The sequence below is a fragment of the Corylus avellana genome, chromosome 4 (genome assembly GCF_965113065.1).
Source record: "Corylus avellana chromosome 4, dhCorAvel1.hap1.2, whole genome shotgun sequence".
NCBI classification, from domain to species: Eukaryota; Viridiplantae; Streptophyta; class Magnoliopsida; order Fagales; family Betulaceae; genus Corylus; species Corylus avellana.
Window position 1 is genome coordinate 34228801 of NC_142493.1, and position 19703 is coordinate 34248503.

Consider the following 19703-nt stretch of genomic DNA (forward strand, 5'->3'; position numbering starts at 1 on the left):
GAAAAGTTGATGCAGCACTTCCACCTTAAAGAGTAAACACTTAAAAGTGTAAGAGTGAGAATTAATATAGCATTTCTCTTTCGTAAATCTACTTGTGATTTCAAACATATTTGAAACATGCAACTACCATATGCAACATATATGGCACTTTTATAGCAATAAAAGCTTAATTATGAAGGAACTTAAAGGTTTTGATTTCGTCATAAAAAAAGCATCATGAGTTTTATGGTTCATTGTTACAATTCTAAATATTCCACATTCGTTAAGTGCACTTTTACCTGAATGTACATAAGCTTTTAAGCACTTCTCATTGCAAAATGATCTTTTTTAGGGTAAGTATTACCTAAAATTTGTATAATTTAATATCATAGTATCCACCGCATTAAGAATAGAAAATGACGCATGTTGTCAAATTTGGTATCAAACAAGTTGTGACTTCGTAATTGCGTCATAGAGAAGGCAGCCTAGGGAGGGCTCTACTAATAAAAGATTGGGTCCACGTAGTCACACATCTAGAAATAATAGGTACTAAAACAGTGGTTACGGAGTATAGTGGAATGTTACAATCTTAAATGTCCCACATTGATTAAATGCAATCTTAACCAAATGTATATGAGTTTTTACGACGAATAAGCACTCTCTCCTTGTTTGTAAGCCAATTTTCAAAATGTGAGTTTTCATTCATACATTAAGAAAATAGAACATGTGATAGATAAAAATAAGAATGGAGTTTGAACTATATATGGACAAGAAAATATGCGGAAGAATGCAAAGAAAGAGCAAAATTTTTGTGTTTACATTTTCTGCTTCTGCATTTTAGCTAGGAACAAATATAAAGCCCAAAAAGATTTCAATTGGAGTTTTGGGTTTGTGTCACAAAGGATCAGGCTTTCGACAAGATTTGGTAATGGGGACTGGAGAGTCTGAGAAGTTGCCGGTAAGAACTTTGTTGGCTACCCATTTGTTTGCAGCATGAGAATAATGTATGCTATCCCAACTAATGTAGACCGAAGGATTGCTGCATGAAGCTCCAAAGACTTCTGTCCCATTCACCATTGCCTTCTTCCCACACTCCACATCGTCTTTCCCAAAACCCCCGCAACAGGATCCAATTGGATTAGCAAAACCTGCAAACTCCCAATACCAAAAACTAGAACTCTTGTATAGAACAAAATGAACAACTTATACACACAAACTTTTTAAAGAAAATAAAAAAAAATGAAATCATATCTGTCAGAGCAAAATTCTGTTTTTCATGTATTCATAACGAAATGCAACTGAAGATGATCATATTTGAAGCTTACCAAGCTTCTTTGCTTGAGAAATTAAAGAATATTTAGCTGAGAAAACGTCAACATAAGTAAGAATTGCATCTGGAAGTTGCGCTCTAAGTTGGGACACCCTCTCCTGGAGCTGCCCGTTAAATTCTTCGGCGACCTCATTGTGGGACTTCACGCAACCACTTTGGTCCCTATTTTCCGGCTTTGGAGCATAATATGTAACAGCATAGGGCAAGCAGCCAATAGGACCTGTATTATGTATCCAAAATGCTCTTCCTCCTAGTTGGTATAGTTTCTGAAACAGTAAATCGCAACAACAATTACAATATTCAATCCAAACAAATCATTTCTATTTAGCAAATTGAATACATTAAGATGCTGGTTTGGATCCCAGAGAAGGCTTGCAGGTTAGAGAAAGAAGATCAAAATCAATATGATCTACTGTTGACTTCACAGCATGCTCCATATAAGTTGCAACTTGCATTCAGATGATCCAAATGATAGACAAATTCAAGAATATCACTCGGATTTCTTCCTGAATAAAGGAAGGTATAAGCTGTTGGGAAACTATAGAAAACATAAATTTTTGTTACCTCCACTGCCTGGGAAAATCGATTGATGATATATGGTATTGATGCCAGTACTTGCTTCTCTGTCATCGACCACAACCCACCGTGAAGATCATTCTGTCCAATATCCAATGTGTACAAAGCCTTGGAAAACTCCTCTGGTCGTGGGAGACTGCTTTTGATGTACGAGCTTCCACCTAATAACCAGAAACGACTAATGCGTTTTGATCAATCAAAATCATAAAACATTTTCCAACTTCTCCACAATAACCACACGTCTAACCTTCCTTGTATAGCTCAATGGTTCGCGCTTTGAATTGTTCAAACTGCAAAAGCTGTATATCAAGAGATATGGGGCTAAAACCCATACCATATATTTTGGCATCTACTGGCTGAATCGTAGACCCTGATGTAGCAAAATTTGCTCCATGTCGAAAATTTGTCCCTATAGAATCCAGATATGCATTCAAGTATGGCAATCCCAACTTCTCAGCTGCAAAAATTGGTACACTAGTTAAAATCGAGGTGGTGAATGCAGCCATATGGTTTAGTCTTCTGACTAGTTCCATTTACTCTTAAAAGTCGGTACCTTTTATCAGGCAACACCAAGTAATTGAGATTAAACTTCATTTTGGCTCAAGCATTTTGGTTGAATCTCGAATCCAACTCTAACTACAGTACTCAATCACAATGAGAAAACAAGCATAAAAGAGGCACTTAATGCATCACAGAGATTAAAGGCAGATCACCCATTAGAGCATATCCTGTTATCCACCCATCAGAAACAAAACATGAAGTGAAGTGAACAAACAATGTTTGACAGATCACATACAAATCAATCAAATTGTCTAGCACAAACTCGTTCCTCAATTACAGTCACCCCACATTTTCAAATGGGTATTTGTCCAACACATTGCTCCTCTCATGGCCAGACTTACACTACCAAGTTCCTTTGTAATTCCCAAAAGAAATAGCTATATCGGAAAGTGAGAGTAATCACCTATAAAATCAACGAGGATTAGTCCGTCGCAGTACCTCCCCGATGGTTTACCAAAGAAGGTGTCCCCGTTGGGAGAGAGAAGCCGATGAAACGCCGCTGATTGGCCGCCCGTGTCGGAGTTCGAATCACCGAAGTTGAATATCGCGGGGAAATCACAATGAGTTGAATCACCAAATGTGATTTGACCAAGAGTTCTTCCACGGCGTCCAATTGCCACGAAAGCCGAGAACCCAACGGCTAGAAAAACTACAACCGCCACTGCTTCCACAGGCTTTGGTAGTGCCCAAGGACCCCTCCATCTCCTGCCGAGGTTGATGGATCTTACCCACTGGTCCATTGACTCCTGCGATCTCGGCTACCGATAGAAATTGGCACCAAGTGGTCAGCTAATAGCTCACGCGTGGCAAGAAAACAAGTTGTCACCGTAAGTTTATAGGTTGTTGAGACTTGAGAGGAAAAAAGAACACTTGTTACTGTTTCGCTCTCTTTTATAATTTTGTTAACTACTTTCTTTATAGTTGTTTCATGTTTCAATTTAAGTTAGAACATCTGAAATATATGAATTCAGAGATCTTGGAATGTCTATCCTTTTTATAGGAGATTCGTGGATGCAGTTATTATCCGCCAAGTAATTGTTGCTTCAATATGACCGACCTATTGCATATCCCTTTGTATGGCAAGAACTCTACAATCTCTTATTAATCTGCGTATTGAGTCATCTTACTTACTTTTCTTCGACCTATTAACAAGAAATATTATGTAAGAGAAATGATATATGCACTCTGTTAACAATTGCAGAAATAGAGTAAACATATAAGATTAAAATTTTTGTTGTAGTGAAAAGCTGATATGACAAGTTGACAACTACCACTTTAAAAAATAAGCATTTGGTAGTATAAGAATGCGAGTTAATGTAGCATTTCTCTTACATAAATCTGCTTGTGATTTCAAACGTTTGAAACATGCAACTACCTTATGCGACATATATGACACTTTTATGGCACTAAAAGCTTAATTTCAAAAGACTTATCGATTGTGATTACGTCATCAAAAAAGCATTATGGGTTTGGTTCAGTGTTACTATTCTAAATATTCCACATTAGTTAAGTGCATTTTTACCTAAATGTATAGCTCTTAAGCACCTTCTCATTGCAAGATAATATTTAAGTGCAAGTATTCCCTAAAATTTGTATAATTTAAAATCATAATAACCACCTCATTAAGCATAAAAGACGCAACTCGTTAAATTTGAGATCAAATGAATTGCGACTTGATGACTAGGATACAGAGGAGGCAACCTATGGAAGGCTCTACCTATAGGAAAACATGGTCCACGAAGTTGCAACTGAAAATGATGGGCTACCCAAACAACGGCTACAGAGCGTAGTTGTACGTTACGATTTAAGTGTCCCACATTGATCAAGTACAATCTTAACCATATATATATAAATTTTTAGGCATCCTCTCCTTACAAACCCTCTCTTTGCAAGCCGATTTTCAAATGTGAGTTGCCACTCATAAATGCAAGAAAATAGAACATATTCTTATATATATACAGTGATAGAGAAAAATAGGAAGGGAGTTTAAACTATTATTTGGACAAGAAAATATGAGGAATAATGCAAAGAAAGAGCCAATTTTTGTGTTTACATTTCCTGCTTCTGCATTGTAGCTAGGAACAAATATAAAGCCCAAACAAAAAATTATTCTACACGAAAAAAATAAAAACAATGAAACAACTTTAACTGTAAAACACTAAACATCTTCATGCACAATAAAACCAATTAACTGTATATCACTCGGAAAGACTGTCACAGAAGTAAACTAGTGAGTCCCATAGTGTTCAATAAAAATTGAGTCCAAGGAACAATACAGGCTCGTTAGTTTAAAACAGAAAAAAAAAAAAAAAAAAAAAACAAAAGCAATTTTACATAGTTTCAAAATGTAATAGATTAAAGCATGAGTTCCCAGTGGCAGTACTCAATAATTTTCGCTCAAATTTCCAGAGCAAACTGAAGAAAACCAATTAAAAGTGAGACAAAATATTATTTGGTCCCGTTTGTCAAAAGTAGAAGATAATTCAATGAATCCACACAAACTGCTGTTCACCATCTCTCCCTCGACCTTGGCCTGCCAAAATAACAAGCACAGCCATATTAGCATTTTGAGACATTCAGAACTATATTCTACTTCAAAAGTACATCAAACACACATGTTGTAGAGACATTGGAAGAAGAAAATTGTGCATGCAAGTCTGAAAATTTCTGAACTTCCAGGTTTAACAGCAAAAAGATTTCTGAATTTCCAAGAGCAAATGATTCTTGCGTGGTTTCTTGACTGCTCCAAACATTTAAATTTATTGAGAGTTTTCAGCACCGTTGATAACTTTTTGTCCAAATAAAATAAAATACAGTTCCCACTAGAAAACTATTTCATCAAAATGCAACTTACGATCTTTACAGTTCTAGAATCAGGATTCTGAATGTCCACCAATTACAGGACTTCTCCAATTATATATCCGGTAGATTGATAAAAATTTCAATTACAGACTCTGTTTCAGTTTTCAAAATCACCAAAAGTCATCTCAAATTTGAACATATGAACATCACCAGTTACTTTACTGGATAAATAGGGAACTTCCTTACTAAAACTAGAAAAGCCAAGAGAGAAACCACATAAGCAATGCAATTGATGAAATATCCTTACCTGTCCAAGTCTCTGTTGCCTAGAAAGCCTCTGTCCCTGCCAGCTCCAAATGATCTTCTGTCATCAGCAGGCCTTGACCACACATCCCCTGCACCATGCGATCGAGGCCTATCCATGAACTCCATACTTCTAGATTCCTCAATTGACCCAGACTGAGAAGGTGGCCTGTCAGGAAAGCCAGATACCCTGCCTGCTCCAGAACCAGGCCTGGAACCAGGCCTTTCAACAGCTTTCTGCCCAAAGCGAATTTTGTCATCCAAATCACGAATCAGTGCTTCCAATTCCCTTTCTTTGAGAACTATCACATCAGATAAACTTGATTGCTCTCCACCAGACTCCAGTGAAGATCCACTGTTTGTATTTATGGTAGATTTTCTCTCAAGTTCCTTTAAACGATCTATTTCTTCTTTCAATTTCTTTTCCTCCTCTGTTTCAGGCCTGCAAAATTTATGTCATTTAGAGATGAACACAGCATGATCATAGCAGATCCATAAGTCACATATAGACATGAAATCCAGCATACACCAAACAAAATTGACATACAGTCGTGTGCAAAAGCAAGTGTGCAGGAAACAAAAATCAATATAGAGCATCCAAATCAGCCAGAGAACAGGCTTACAAACTGACACATCACTTCAGATATCTTGAAGGAAGCCTGATGCTGCATAAGCTAAAAAAAGTTCTAGTAAATGGAAATAATATAAATATTATAAATAAACTTTAGAAAATTGTTTAAAGAAGAAATAGTATGGGTCATTACGTTGCACAAATAATCATATAGGAATTCAGGTAATACATTGTTTTGAATTCTGGTAAGTAGAGGAAAAAGCCTAAGCAAAGGTCAACAGATGAATGGCCTCGTACCCCCACATAACACTGAAACGAAGTATATAAAGGAAACTAGGAATTAGAATGGCATAGTCAAATACAAAGATTCACTGCTTCAAATAACCAATAAAATTGCTGCTATAAATTGAGAATCAAACTTTCAGAGTCATAATAGTTTTGAATAAAGTACTTAAACATAAACTTAAGACAACTAAAAAAAACTAACTAAACAACTTTTCCTTCTCAGCAATCAATCAATTAGCTAACAGGCAAGGCTTCAGAAGCCCATCAGTGTAATTATACTTTCACGTGCTAACAGATGTACCAAGGTAATTGTCTTCTAAAGTATGTTGTTATCACTGACAAACATGCTGTTATATTGCACCGAAAAAAATAGTAACAATCTCACACACAGAGGATTATCTAGGATTATCTATGTAGGATTAAAAAGTGCCATATTGTGGTGAAATGGAAAAGTCTCAGGCTGCCAAGTGCAAGTGCGAGGATTTGAGTTTCTTAAGAGTGGCTACTTCATGTAAAAATGCTGAATCCAAGCCACCCCTTCCAGGACCCCACTTGTAATGGACCAACACTAGGCAATGAAATATGTAGGATCAAGCGATCTAGTCATCCAAACATACTTGAAAATGCTTTATAATTATTTGCCATCATGTCACATTGACTTGACAGTGCATCAACATTTGTCTGAAGCATTTTGTATAAAGGTCATGTTTAAGAACTTCAAATTTCCAACATCCACCAATTAGCCTAAACAAGCTGTCCTTAGGTCCAAGCTCGACTTGTACAATAATAGAGTTAGAGCTTTCACCTGAGCTAGGTGCACAATTGTAGTTTTTTTTTTTTTTTCACTATAAAAGAAATCCTGTAGTTTCAAGTTTTTTTAGGTTACAAACAGCAAACAGAATTCCCAAAATGATAATGCAAAACCTAACTTTTCTATACGTTTCATACGCAACCAACTCCCAAACAACTTTCATTTCATATCCTAAATGTACTATCATTATTTCTTTACATATTTTCATTGTATCTACTACTTGAATATCAAATCCAAACATGCATTATCAAACAAAACTACTCTTCCATGCTAGCTACCTCACATGCAACTGTATGATATCAATTTCTACAGTCACTTTACTATTGTTAACTAATAAGTATACTTACGGCTAGTTAAGCTAAAAGACAACTCCAAAGCATTTGCTCACACAACAGTCAGCAAATCTAGAGAGGGAAAAAAAAAAGGTGATCTTTCTGGTAGATTAGGAATGTAAGGAACCTTGTCGACAGCCTTATGGTAAAGCACACATCCGCAGCAAACCTAACTAATACCATCTAAAACTCGCTATACTAAGAGCCATTACAACAAAACATTATGTTATCAAAGTAAAGACTCAAGTATGTCAGTGAAACTATTTTAGTTGTATCAAAAGTTCAATCTAAATTCGGAAACAAAATTCATAGCATAAAAGTTTTAAAGATCATCCTCATGTAAATATGTCACATTGTTATATCTTTAACAGTTTACCAATGCACATTAAAGCCTCACCGAGTAATGTTCTACAGAAAGAAAAACAAAAATCACAATTAAACTGCTTCCTTATATGTTAATGGTTATAAACCAGTTGAACCAACATATCAAAAACACTACCAAAGCAACTTGTAAGACAGAATTGGTAATGCAATTGGCCAAAAAATGCGGTAGTATTCAGAGACCTGTCTACGCGGCGATGCTCCAATTCAAGATCAATCTTTCGCCAATCCTGGCCTCGCTCCTCAAGTAAAATCTCCCTCGGCTTTGCATCCCCAAAAGGGTTCACCTTCGGCCTCGGCTTCACTACATTCTCAATCCCCTGCTGCAGGCCCTGACCCTCGGACCGGCTCGACTGCGCGCTGGACGGCCTACTCGAGTGTGCGCTCGTCGGCGTCCCCACACTAGCTTTCTTGGCATCATACTCCAATTCCAACTTCTTATAATCCAAACCCTTCTCGGCCAGAATGTCCTCCCTTGGCCGCGCCGCCCCAAACGGATTGGGCTTATTCGTCTTCACCGCTGGTTCGTTCACGCCCGAATCGCCTGTCGGAGGATCCAACACCAATCTGGGCCGTTCCCGCTCGCTATCACGAAACCCTCCTCCTCCTCCTCCTCCTCTACTCCAGCGATCGGGCTCCTGACCCGATTCGCGAAAACCCGAACCGAATGTGGAAGATCTAGTAGAGGGAAGAGGCTTTTTCCCAGCCGTCCAATTGTCAACCTCGTCAGCCCTAGACCCGCCTCCGAGCGACCCGTACCGGTTCTGCCGACCCGAATCGAGCGATGGAAGTGGTTTCTTCGTCAATGCCCAGTTATCGACCTCGTCCGCCCGCGAAGGCTGATCGAAATCCGAAACCCTAGCCGAAGGCTGTTGACCCCTACGCTCCTCATCGAACCCACCGTAGGACCTCCGGGCCCCACCGCCCCAGGACCCGTCTCCGTCTTCTCGGTCCCTGCCCCGACCCGCAGACGACCCGGAACGCCCGTAGGACTGGAACCCGCCTCCTAGGCGGCCGGACTGCATTTCTTCGGCGGAGCGCTCCTTGGGGCCTGTCGGGAGGCGGAGCATCTCGTCACGGGTCAAGGTCCTGTCGGCGGAGTAGGTGCCCATGGTGAACTCCGAGAGCGTCATCTTCTTCTTCTTGGGCTTGGCGCTCACGGATTCCTTGAGACTCGGGAAACTCTGCGACGACGACTCGGCTTTAGCGGCGGCCTCAGCAGCAGCCGCCTCGAGCTCCTCGGCCTCGGCGCGCTCGGCCTCGGCGGCCCACGCTCCGATACCACCACCCCATGGGTTTGTCGACATTTCTTAACCACCAAGATCTGACGAAGAAAGAAAAGGCAGAGAACCGAAAAATAACGAGATCTCTAAAAATGAGAATTAGTTTTTACTTTTTTGGTTTTATTTCGAGCTGGGGCTCCGTTACGGGAGCCGGAGCTCCGAGAACATGCGAAGAAGAGGGGGCTATAGTTGTGTGAGAGGGAGAGAGGGTGGGAATTATCGAAGAGGCGAAAGTACTGCAAGCTTGAGCAAAGATAGAGGGGTGGTCAGTGGCGCGGGTGGTGAGAGTGTTGTGTCACGCGCGAAGTGGAGAGAGTGGGTGACACGGTTCAATCAGTGGATGTTTGGGGGTCCCATAACTGTATGGTGTGGCCCCGCCTTACGTGTCGTGCGAACAGTTACTCGATATAGGTTGACTTCCTTGTATTGGACGGTTCAGATGTTCTTTGAATATTTTTAAATTTTTTATGAGATAGAAAGAAGTGGTTTGTGTGGAATTTGTGGTGTGAGTGAGTTTAATCATCGTCCGATTGGATGCTTTGAACGCAGTAATTAAATGACTTTTTGAACACTGTTCTTTTCTGTTTGGAGGGACGTGGGGTGGGGCTATCCTGACAAATTCTACCCGAAATAAAAATGATAAATAATTCTTTTATCTGCTTTTTTATACATTAACAATTTGTAATTTTATTTTTTTAATAATTTTTTTTTCCTGTTGGTAGAGCTAATAAGAATTTTAAAAAAACAGCATTCCTTTTATTCGTACTTATGCCTAGCCACTATATGGTAATACACCTCTAGTCTGTGTATTTTTGTTTTATATATATTACTTGAACAATCACATAAATAAATTATATTAAAAACGAGTGGGATTATGCTAGCGACAAAGAATTCTCCAGATAATTATTGTGGATATTCTCGGCATTGAATTTCCTCAAGTATTACAATTGGAAAGAAAATAAACTACCTTATTTATTATACAAAAAATAAATGTTAGTATTTAGGCAAAAAAATATATTAGCAAATAGCAACTACCTTAAAAAAAAAAAAAAAGAAAAAAAAAGAAAAGAAAGAAAGTACAAATCTCTCTCTCTAGAGAGTGTGTAAATGCATGCACACGCCACCATTTTGTTTGCTACATCAAGTCTAGGCGTTAAGAGTTGTAATTGACAAACTTAATATAGTTGATTTTGTTGATAAGCCGTACACATCAATGAGCATGAATATACAACTAATTATTCTTTAACCTATCATTTGTGGTAATTTTTTTATTATGTTCTTGAATATTTTATAAATCTTTCACGAAATTGATGTGATATGGTTTAATAGCCATTGGATCACATTTATTAAAAAAAAAAAAAAAAATTCCTAAACTAAGATACTTGGGCAGCAAGGAGAGAGCTAGATGCTTTCTTTTACTTTACCAAAAAGAGATGCTTTCTTATATATACAACTATACAAGGCTAAAGGTGTCACTTCAAGCTCCCCAAAGTCAAAAGGTTTCACCCACCTAAAATATCCTTCAACTTCAAGAGCTTGGAAATTTGAAATGGACGGCAAATGATTAACATCTGCAGCATCCCATCAACATGGCCAAGAGGTGGATTATGAGGTTAATTAAACTTAAGCCCCTGGCATTCATTCATATTTGCTGATATCTTTTTGACCAAATCAAGTGGCTTGAATTGCCCTAAAATTAGACTCTTCAAATAGTTGTGCTGTCTCTTAATATCAGAAATTGTTAGGCAAAACATTAATCAAGTAGTTATAACGTGGCTATTGGAGAACTCTGACCATGAAACAGTATTGTTAAAAATGTTTGTTTTCTGACTTCCATTTTTTGTTCTGAAAAATAGAAATATGTTTTTATCTTTACGTGCAGAGATAAGAATATTTCATAAAATTGACGTGACAAAGTTTAATAGCTAATAAATATTTTTTTTAGCAAGTGCCGATCCAAAGACTACTAAATTCAGTTACGTTAACTTTGTGAAATATTTGTAGGGTGTTTTGTCACTTTCCTAATCTTTCTCAGCAGGCACTTGTCATGGAAACGTGCTCTTTTCGTTATTGCTTTATCCTCAATAAGGACAAGGTAAACAACATTCTATTCGCTTGTTACTCCAAACACATAAAAGTCAACTTTTTTCATAGCTCTTGTTCTTTTCGGAGGCTAGCTAAGCATCTCAAAAGTTGACTCGTCCATTACTCCCCTTTGTCTAGGTTTGCTAGGTTTGCTTTTCATCATGTTTTATCTTCAATCCTCTCAGCCCAATAGGGTGATACCACGTTTTGGAGGCAACTTCCTCCACAAACCACATATGAAATTAAATAAAAAATTTAGAACACTAAAGACAATACATATCCAAGCACCACCACCCCACCCCCCCAGATGGGTTGTCCTAAAACGTTAAGGACTTCCAAAAAAAAAAAAAAAAAAACCTTTGAACTGAGCCGGTACCAAACAAAAATTTGAAGGTGATAATGAAGATTTATATCCACAGGGCCAAAGCCTCTTGAACCTTTGCTTGATGAAACCCAAATATGATTCGAGTAGAATCCACAACTTGCATTCCTATTCTTTCTGATTCAATTGCTCGGGAAACATCTCCATTTGAACTTCAAAATGAGCTGTCAGCTATGCATCAGAATATGTTTATCTTCTCCAAGAGCTCGTTTCCAAATAGGTTATGTACAATACATTGCCATCCTGGTATGGAAAATTTAGTGACTTGTGACTAAGATTATTTCAGTAACTTTCAAACAGAAGCAAAGTAGCATGAATACATGACAAGGAAGCAGAATTGCACTCCATAAATTGAATTTTGATCTAATAGATAAAGTTGTTTTAGCTATGGGAAAGTCTAAATATTAACCTGCAAGGATTAAGCATACTTTTGACACAATTTTTGAAAAAAACTGACATGTAAAGTCACTTTTGAGATTTCGGAATCAAATGCTTTTTGTGTTGTTGATTCAGAGAAGCACCAAATTGCAAAAAACTTATTGCCAATTGATTAGAATGGCAATCATATTTATTCATGTCGGTATGCTGCTGAGCTTGTGAGTGAAGATGAGTTCAAAATGTTAATCAGCTACCATCAACCGTGCCATCAATGATCCACAGAGGGAACAGTTGTAAGAAAATAGGTCTTATGTTCCAGAAAAAGATGGTTCCCACACCAATTGCCAGACAAAGATGAAAAATAAGTAATCCAGGAGCTGGAAAATCTCAGGAGAAAAAGCTTTTGACTAAACATTCCTAATATTGAATCATGATATAACTAGAAAGTAAACAAAATTGCTATAATACAAAATCCATAAACTACTTTGAATCTGTACTGCATTTCTTAAAAGGAGTCGTACAAAAAAAAGGTTGTGCTTTTCTCCATTAAAGAACCTAGAAGACTTACATTGTAGTAGTGCAGGCAAGGCAACAATAATTCCATGGAATCTGATAGTGCTCTGGATGTATCTCAGCAATCTCTTCATTTTCCATAATAGCCATCTGCTGAACCTACTTGGCAATGTTTGCAGCCATGTACGAGCCACAGGTCCATATCATATGTTTAATCTGGAATTTGAAATAAAAGCATGCATTAGCTTTTGAAAAAAACAGAGAGTTAAATCCATGTACTGATTGGCGCAGCAATAACCAATTAAACATATGAAAATAGTTGAATAATTGAACCGAGCAGAATGACATAGATAATAAAATCTACCTGAAGAATTTGCACAAATTTAGAAGTACAGGCAATGTTTGTACAAGTTCTTGAGTACATGCTTTTCTCTCTTAAGTGTTTGCATATATAACAAGCAAAGAAAGGAGATGAAACTGCAGCTGCCTCGAGAAAGTACATATATGCAGGACGGCTACAATATTGCCAGAGAGCAGCTAATACGTTCAATTGAGATCCTGTATACACCAACCTGCACATATACTGCCACCATCAAGATACAGCTAGAGCATATAGAAGTAAAAGGCTCATAGCAGGTTAGTCCATCTGAGTCTTTGGGTGTGTTTGGCAAATCACCCCCTCCTTATTTTCACTTCTTCCAAAAAAGTGTCAACATCTTTTCAAAACGATTACCAAACAACTTTCTTCACTTTTCTCTCATAAAAAAATTCAAATCTTATTTCACCTTTATATCAAATCAATCAATTCTTATTACTATTCAAACAAAAAACTCACAGCATTTAAGACGCTGGATAACATTTTTAGATGGTTGTGCTTCACAAAGAAATGACAATCAGGCAATTGATGATTTCAACATCAGTACATTTCTTCATTACATTTTGTGCATTCTTGCAATTCACTTCATCTGTCATATTCTAAACAGTTTTTGTCCATTTTAAAGGACAGGTTCAACCATCTAGGACATAGAGAAACATAATAAAGTTCACAAATGAAGGGAAAATATGGCCCCAATACAAGCACACATGATTGGAAAGGTGATAGAAAGTGTGCTTAAAACAAAGAAAAGAAGAAGATCGCAATCTTGTCATGTCAAAATGCCCACTTTTGGCTCACACATGATTGGAAAGGTCACATGTAAAAGATCTGTTATATAAATAATCGATAGCTGGAAAGTTTCTGCTGTGTGCATTGCTTAAATAAATCTGACAAAAAGAAAGAAACAAATACAAAGTAAGACAATACCTTCCCAAAGCCAGCTTGATCAATAATCCAAGCATATTTTCTGACATAGAATCCACACCTAGGATCGTGATAAATTGGCATCCAGTTTCTGCCATCTTGACTGTGGTATCTGCAATAACCAATGTGACGCAGGACAAACAATAATCACAAAGTGAAAGTAGGAGAAAGTAGGGGAAAAGAAATGAGAAAGAAGTTAAAAAAGGAGAGAAAAAGAAGAGAAAGAAGAAGCTATGGGGAGACAAGAATCAGGAGAAAGAAAGAGAGGAGAAAGAAGGGGGAGAAAGAGAGAAGAATCAATTCTTCATTTTTTTTTAGTTCAATCAAGTCCGCCGCCATTGGAGTATAAATCTTACTTAAATAAACTCATGACAAGATGATAATCATGAAATATTGACATCATATTTACCCCAAAATTATATTTTCTAGTCGGTAAGTGTGCTGAATTAGATATAATTACAGTTTATACGGAGATTATTCATCTTAGTCAACAAAAGCTCAAAATTGTGCCTAAATTTCCATATATGATGGTGACCATTTGAGAAAAGATTGGGATGTGGGTTGAAGGAAAAGATATGAAGCAAAAGCCCAAAAATCGGGTCCTAGCTTCCATATACATGTTGAAAGCCTTAATGAGAGAGGGTGTGTGCGTTCAAAATGAGAAAAAATCAAATCTGATTCACTCTCGCATTTAGAGTTATTCGGAGCAAGTCTCAGTATTTTGACCATAACTTTCGGCTCAAGCGTCGGATTAAGGTGAAAACGATGTCATTCGAAAGCTGATTCAAATGGGAGTTCAAGAAAGGGGAGAAAAAATGTTGGTTTTAGGAGGCTAGTACGACAAAGACAGAGAGAAGAAAATAGAGAAGATGGAAGGCTCCACCAATTGGTGTTCCACTTAATCAAAGAAGATGAAGTTTCTTGCTGTCGACTTCATGGGCCGCTAATCCCTTGGCTAAGGCTATGAGAAATCCCTTAATCTGAGTATTTTTATGTTGTTTCTATTACTATAATCTCTTGGTATTCAGATTTCTTATAGAATCTATCTTTCTCCACAAATATTGCGTGTTTCAATCTTTTAAAATCTATATTCTTGAAGATAGATTGGTTTTTGATTGGTTTGAATAACCCAATAGATGCTTGTGTTTGATCATAAACAAGTAACTTTCTATAGAAATCATGAGAATATAAGGAATGATTTTTCTATGCCTAAACAAGGGTAGATTAATCATGGATCAAAATTAAGAAACCATATTTGTGTCTAACTAAGAACATAGATGTGTTGCAAATCTGTCAACTATAGAAATCTGTCTTTTTTTGAGACTCTACTAGAAACTTGAATTTATGATAGGGGTGAACTCTAAACCTTAGTGTTACCAGTAACCAAATTTTAATCTTTGTTTCAACTATTTATTTTTTTCTTTCAGTTATAAGATCAACCCATTCTCTTGTAGAATTAGTTAAGCAATAATTCTATAATTTGATATAATTAAGTCAATCCTCATGGGATCGATCTCGTAAAACACATCGTGTTTGATTCGTATACTTGCAAGTTAAATTTGGTTGCAATTCAAATTGATATCACTAAAACCTAGAGCAACATCCATTTACTGACTTATCCAAAATAATTTAGGGCAACGCCCATTTATTGAATTACCCAAAATAATATCGGAAAATGCCCATTTATTAAATTACAATAACATCTTGACTCTTAACAAATTAAATAAAACATAAAAATTAAACACTAATAACCCCATTAATTAATAGGATATAAATAAAACTAGGTGAATCAATGAATCAGATATATAGATGTGAGGCCAAAGCTTCTACACGGTCGTTAAAACTCCTTACAGATCTGGACCCATATAGAAAGAGAAATGATATTTTTGCATGAGCAATGCTACAAACTTAACTCTTATACAACTCTTGTACAACTAGGTTGATGTAAAGCGCTCATATACCATTGGATCAACCTTTATTAAAAAAGGCCCATAAATCCAATGGTTTATAGCATTCTACATCGGTCCAGTTGTATAGGAATTGAGTTTTTAGATTTATTCATATACATCTCCGTACATCCCTTTTTCAAATCAACCATTGGATGATCCTATGGATTCATTGGTTGATTAGAAAAAGAGATGTATAAAAAATGTACAAGAGATGTACATATAACACATTTCATGTAGAAATGAGCAACAAAACACCTAGGAATCTGCCATAAACAATGATGATTCTTCTCCTTAATTTCATTGACAAGTACTTTAACCACAAGGAAACAAGAACCTTTCCGGCGTTTACAGTGTGAACCTTAGGAATCTAACAACGCCAGCAAACTCATTTGACAAGCAACAAACAAGAATCATCAAAATTTCCCTCAGATTAGCAGAATCAAACTTTCTTGTGTTTCCACCCATTTAATATGTTTTAAGCCTCTGAAAGTAAAAGCGCCTGCAGGATTGCGAGTTAATAAAAACGAAGAGGAACACGATCATATGATATTTTATACAGTTCTGCTATTCGCAAATGAAACAGCTTTTTTCGTCGTGCATTCATTTGGCCCATTTTCAATTATTTTCGGGTTTTTTTTTTTTTTTTTCCCCTTCAATGTTCTTGTTGGATTGGGGCTTACTATTGGGTTGTCTTTTTTATTTATTTATTATTAACTGTAATCTTCTCATCCCTTTAAAAAAAATAAAAAATAAAAAAGACAAAGAAACACCTTTTTCTTTTCCCTTTTCGCACCAAAACATACCAACCCATACAATACAATGATACATACAGCACAAAATCTATAACGCCTTAAATCAAACAACAAAAAATTCAAAACAAAAATAAAATCTTCAAAATGAAAGAATTACTAGAGAAACAGAAAGAGCAAAAGTATTGGCTAATTAACCTGAGCTTCGGCGGTGGCAACCAAAGATGAAGGAAAGGACTGCTCCAAGGGTGGGCTTCGCTCTCGCTCGGAGCCAGCGACCAAAGCGGCGGTCCTCTTCTGCATAGCAATCAGCACATTGTGCCACGTGATCACCCTCGAATGGGCCTTCCCGTGCAGGCCCACGTTGAGGTCCGCCAGGTCCTCGGGCTTCACCTTCGCCACCTCCTCGGGCTCCGCGCCGTCCAGCAGGTGAATCAGGCACGAGCAGAACCCCTTCGATATCTCCGAGTCGCTATCGGCCCCGAACCTCACGCGCCCGAGCTCGTCCAGCTCCGCCTCCACCCACACCTGCGTGGCGCACCCGGCCACGCGGTTCTCCTGCGACCGAACCGACTCGTCCACCGGCGGAAGCAGCGCCGCGTAGTGCAACAGCCGCTTCACGCGGTCGATTGGCTCCGTCAGTGACCTGAACTCCGACACCACGCGGCCGAGCCTATCGGCGACCACCTCAGAGGAACCTAACGGAACCTCCGTCGCGGTCAAGCATGATACGCAGAAGCTATGGTTTCGAGCATTCCATTCTAAATCCGAGTTCCAAATGCATTTCAAAGGCATAAATGCAAATTTTCTTTCCTGATTAATAATAAATTTCAATTTCGTCCGCTTAGGGCCTGGATCATTGTGATTCGTTAGTTTCACAGAGCGCGAAGAAGAAGAAAAAGAAAGAGGAAGCGCTGTGTTTAAGAAAGCAGATATCATGTTTGGACAGAGAGAAAGTTACGCGACAGTGAAGAAGAAGAAGCGAGAAAATCAACACGCTAGAAATGTCAGACAAGGTGCCGAGTTGGACAGAGCGAGAGAAACAAAGAAAAAAGCGACAAGTTCGTTAAGAGTGCGAGCGATTGATTGAGCTGGTAAATGGGAGATCCATGAAGCGCGCATGCCGCACCGTTTCGATGTCTCTGTGTCTGAATCTGAATCGGAATAAGTAGGTGGTGGCAAAATGTTGTCTGCATTTCCCATATATATATATATATATTAAAGGAGCTGAGCTGGTCCCTACTTTAGAAGAAAAATATTAGGTTTTTTTTTGGTATTTTCTTGGTTTGAATATTATTTTTTTTAAATTAGGTGAAAAAAATAAGAGTTATTTTTACCCAATTTTTAAAAAATAATATATATACTAGAAAAACATCTAATATTCTCCTTTTCATAAAAAAAAAATATATATATATATATATATATATATATATATATAATGATTGTTTCGGTGATTCTCTTGTGTATTCTCCTGATCTTTTGTTGATAATGTTTTTTAAAAACACAGAAAAAAAAAAACTTTTTATTACTTTTTAAAAAACAATATCCACGCATCATAAAACACAAGAAGAACCACACAAAAAAATTATATTATTTATCTTTTTAATAAATAATATCTACCTCCGATTAGAAAAAAAAACATTTTTCAGAACATTCAAAGTGGGCCCTCTATCGACACCTAGGCCCGAGTGCTGCCAAGACAGCTAGAGGACGCCCTGAAGTTAAGGAAATAGAGTCGTATTTCACTTGTTGACCCCAAAGGCTCCAATATATGCGTTTTATTCCCAATGAAATTTCTGGATTGGCTAGAAAATTGAATGGTTTATGTACATAGTGAAACACCACAAAATTGATGGGGTTTTTTAATTTGTCAATTTTGATAGATGATGGGTTAGATTCGGAGGTTTATTAAGATAAGTGAAAAAAAAAAATTGTTCACGAAACCACTTAGGGTTGGCAATAAAATTGGGCCAATTTGATATGGGTCAAATCAAATTAGATCAGTTCAATTAAATAAGCCAGAATCTTCAACCTTGATACCAGGGGTGGAATGAGACATTTTGGGGACAATATTTTTAAATTTTAGGAGCAATTTTAAAATTGGTAGGGGGTGGGGGAGAGGAATTAGCCCCCCAAAGTAATACAAAGTTCACCTCTATCTAAACATGACCAATTTAAATAAGCGAATGACCTAATATGACTCGTATAACCGGTTTAATAAATAGGGCGTTGAATTGACCTAATCCGGGTAATCCATTTTAGTAATCATGTTGTATTGGGTTGACTCAAACACAACTCATTTAATCGGTTTCAACTTATATATGAATTTAAATGATATATATATATATAAATTATGAATTTTTAAAATATTATAAAATAAATTTATACAGATTATACTGACCATCCATGGATTAAGCAAACTGACCTGTGATTAACTTATTTATTAAACAGGTTAATTTGCGTTGACCTGAATTTACCCGAACCAGATTATACAAAATCATAACCTGCTATTGGTGAATTGTGTAAAAAATGGCCAAACTCTATTAAAATGCTATCAATATAATAAAATCTTCTTTTTTTTTTTCTTGGTATGCAGGTATTTTTGACTTTTTAACTAAGCAAATTGATGAATAAAATAAAAACATAAAATTCATTGAACATAATCCAAATAAATTTAGATATTTTATAAGATAAGACATCTAGAACATATTTTGACTTAAGGCTATGGTACGTAAGGATCACCATCATTTGTTAGTGTTATTGCAAATGTTACGTATAGAGTCTTGCATCCATCGGTGGAACTATCTTTAAAATATGTTAAAAGACCTTTAAAATATATGTTTTTACCATAATCATCTTTGCAAATTTTTTTTTTTTACCCCTAATTTTATTTTATTTTATTTTTAAGTCGTTTCCTTCATCTGCTCAAGTTTTAGTTCGGCCACAGTTGCATGCTACAATAAAGTTTTATTTCAAGTTGAATTTGATGAAATTATTTTTATAAAAAAAAATAAAACTTTTATCATATTTTCTGGGTCTAAAATTTATTTATCGTAAAGCGATGGTCAGCAATTTAAATATGAATAGTGAAGTAGATACGCAATATAAAAATTGACGAGGACAGAATCAAGTT

At 36.9% G+C, this 19703-nt stretch overlaps 3 protein-coding genes across 4 annotated transcripts; all 3 read right to left on the bottom strand.

The window, feature by feature from the left end:
- Nucleotides 1-713: 713 nt before the first annotated feature.
- LOC132177144 (GDSL esterase/lipase At5g14450) lies at nucleotides 714-3248 on the bottom strand. Its single transcript, XM_059589375.2, has 5 exons — nucleotides 2850-3248; nucleotides 2133-2342; nucleotides 1874-2046; nucleotides 1305-1575; nucleotides 714-1127 (listed from the first exon to the last, which is right to left on the bottom strand). The coding sequence occupies exons 1-5, from the start codon at nucleotides 3184-3186 to the stop codon at nucleotides 874-876; spliced, it is 1245 nt and encodes a 414-aa protein (XP_059445358.2). The 5' UTR covers nucleotides 3187-3248; the 3' UTR covers nucleotides 714-873.
- Nucleotides 3249-4613: 1365 nt separating this feature from the next.
- On the bottom strand, nucleotides 4614-9447 carry LOC132177143 (eukaryotic translation initiation factor 4B2). The gene is made up of 3 exons (XM_059589374.2): nucleotides 8115-9447; nucleotides 5556-5993; nucleotides 4614-4979 (listed from the first exon to the last, which is right to left on the bottom strand). The coding sequence occupies exons 1-3, from the start codon at nucleotides 9236-9238 to the stop codon at nucleotides 4955-4957; spliced, it is 1587 nt and encodes a 528-aa protein (XP_059445357.2). The 5' UTR covers nucleotides 9239-9447; the 3' UTR covers nucleotides 4614-4954.
- A 2195-nt stretch (nucleotides 9448-11642) lies between these two features.
- Nucleotides 11643-17729, bottom strand: SUFE2 (sulfur E2). Of its 2 annotated transcripts, none has more exons than XM_059591733.2 (5): nucleotides 16769-17729; nucleotides 13876-13984; nucleotides 12937-13144; nucleotides 12628-12788; nucleotides 11643-11924 (listed from the first exon to the last, which is right to left on the bottom strand). In XM_059591733.2, exons 1-2 carry the CDS (start codon nucleotides 17507-17509, stop codon nucleotides 13934-13936), a joined length of 792 nt encoding a protein of 263 aa, XP_059447716.1. In that variant the 5' UTR covers nucleotides 17510-17729; the 3' UTR covers nucleotides 11643-11924; nucleotides 12628-12788; nucleotides 12937-13144; nucleotides 13876-13933. The 2 variants fall into 2 exon arrangements, with proteins under 2 accessions (XP_059447716.1, XP_059447717.1); XM_059591734.2 differs by having other exon boundaries at nucleotides 11643-11952.
- Nucleotides 17730-19703: the final 1974 nt, after the last annotated feature.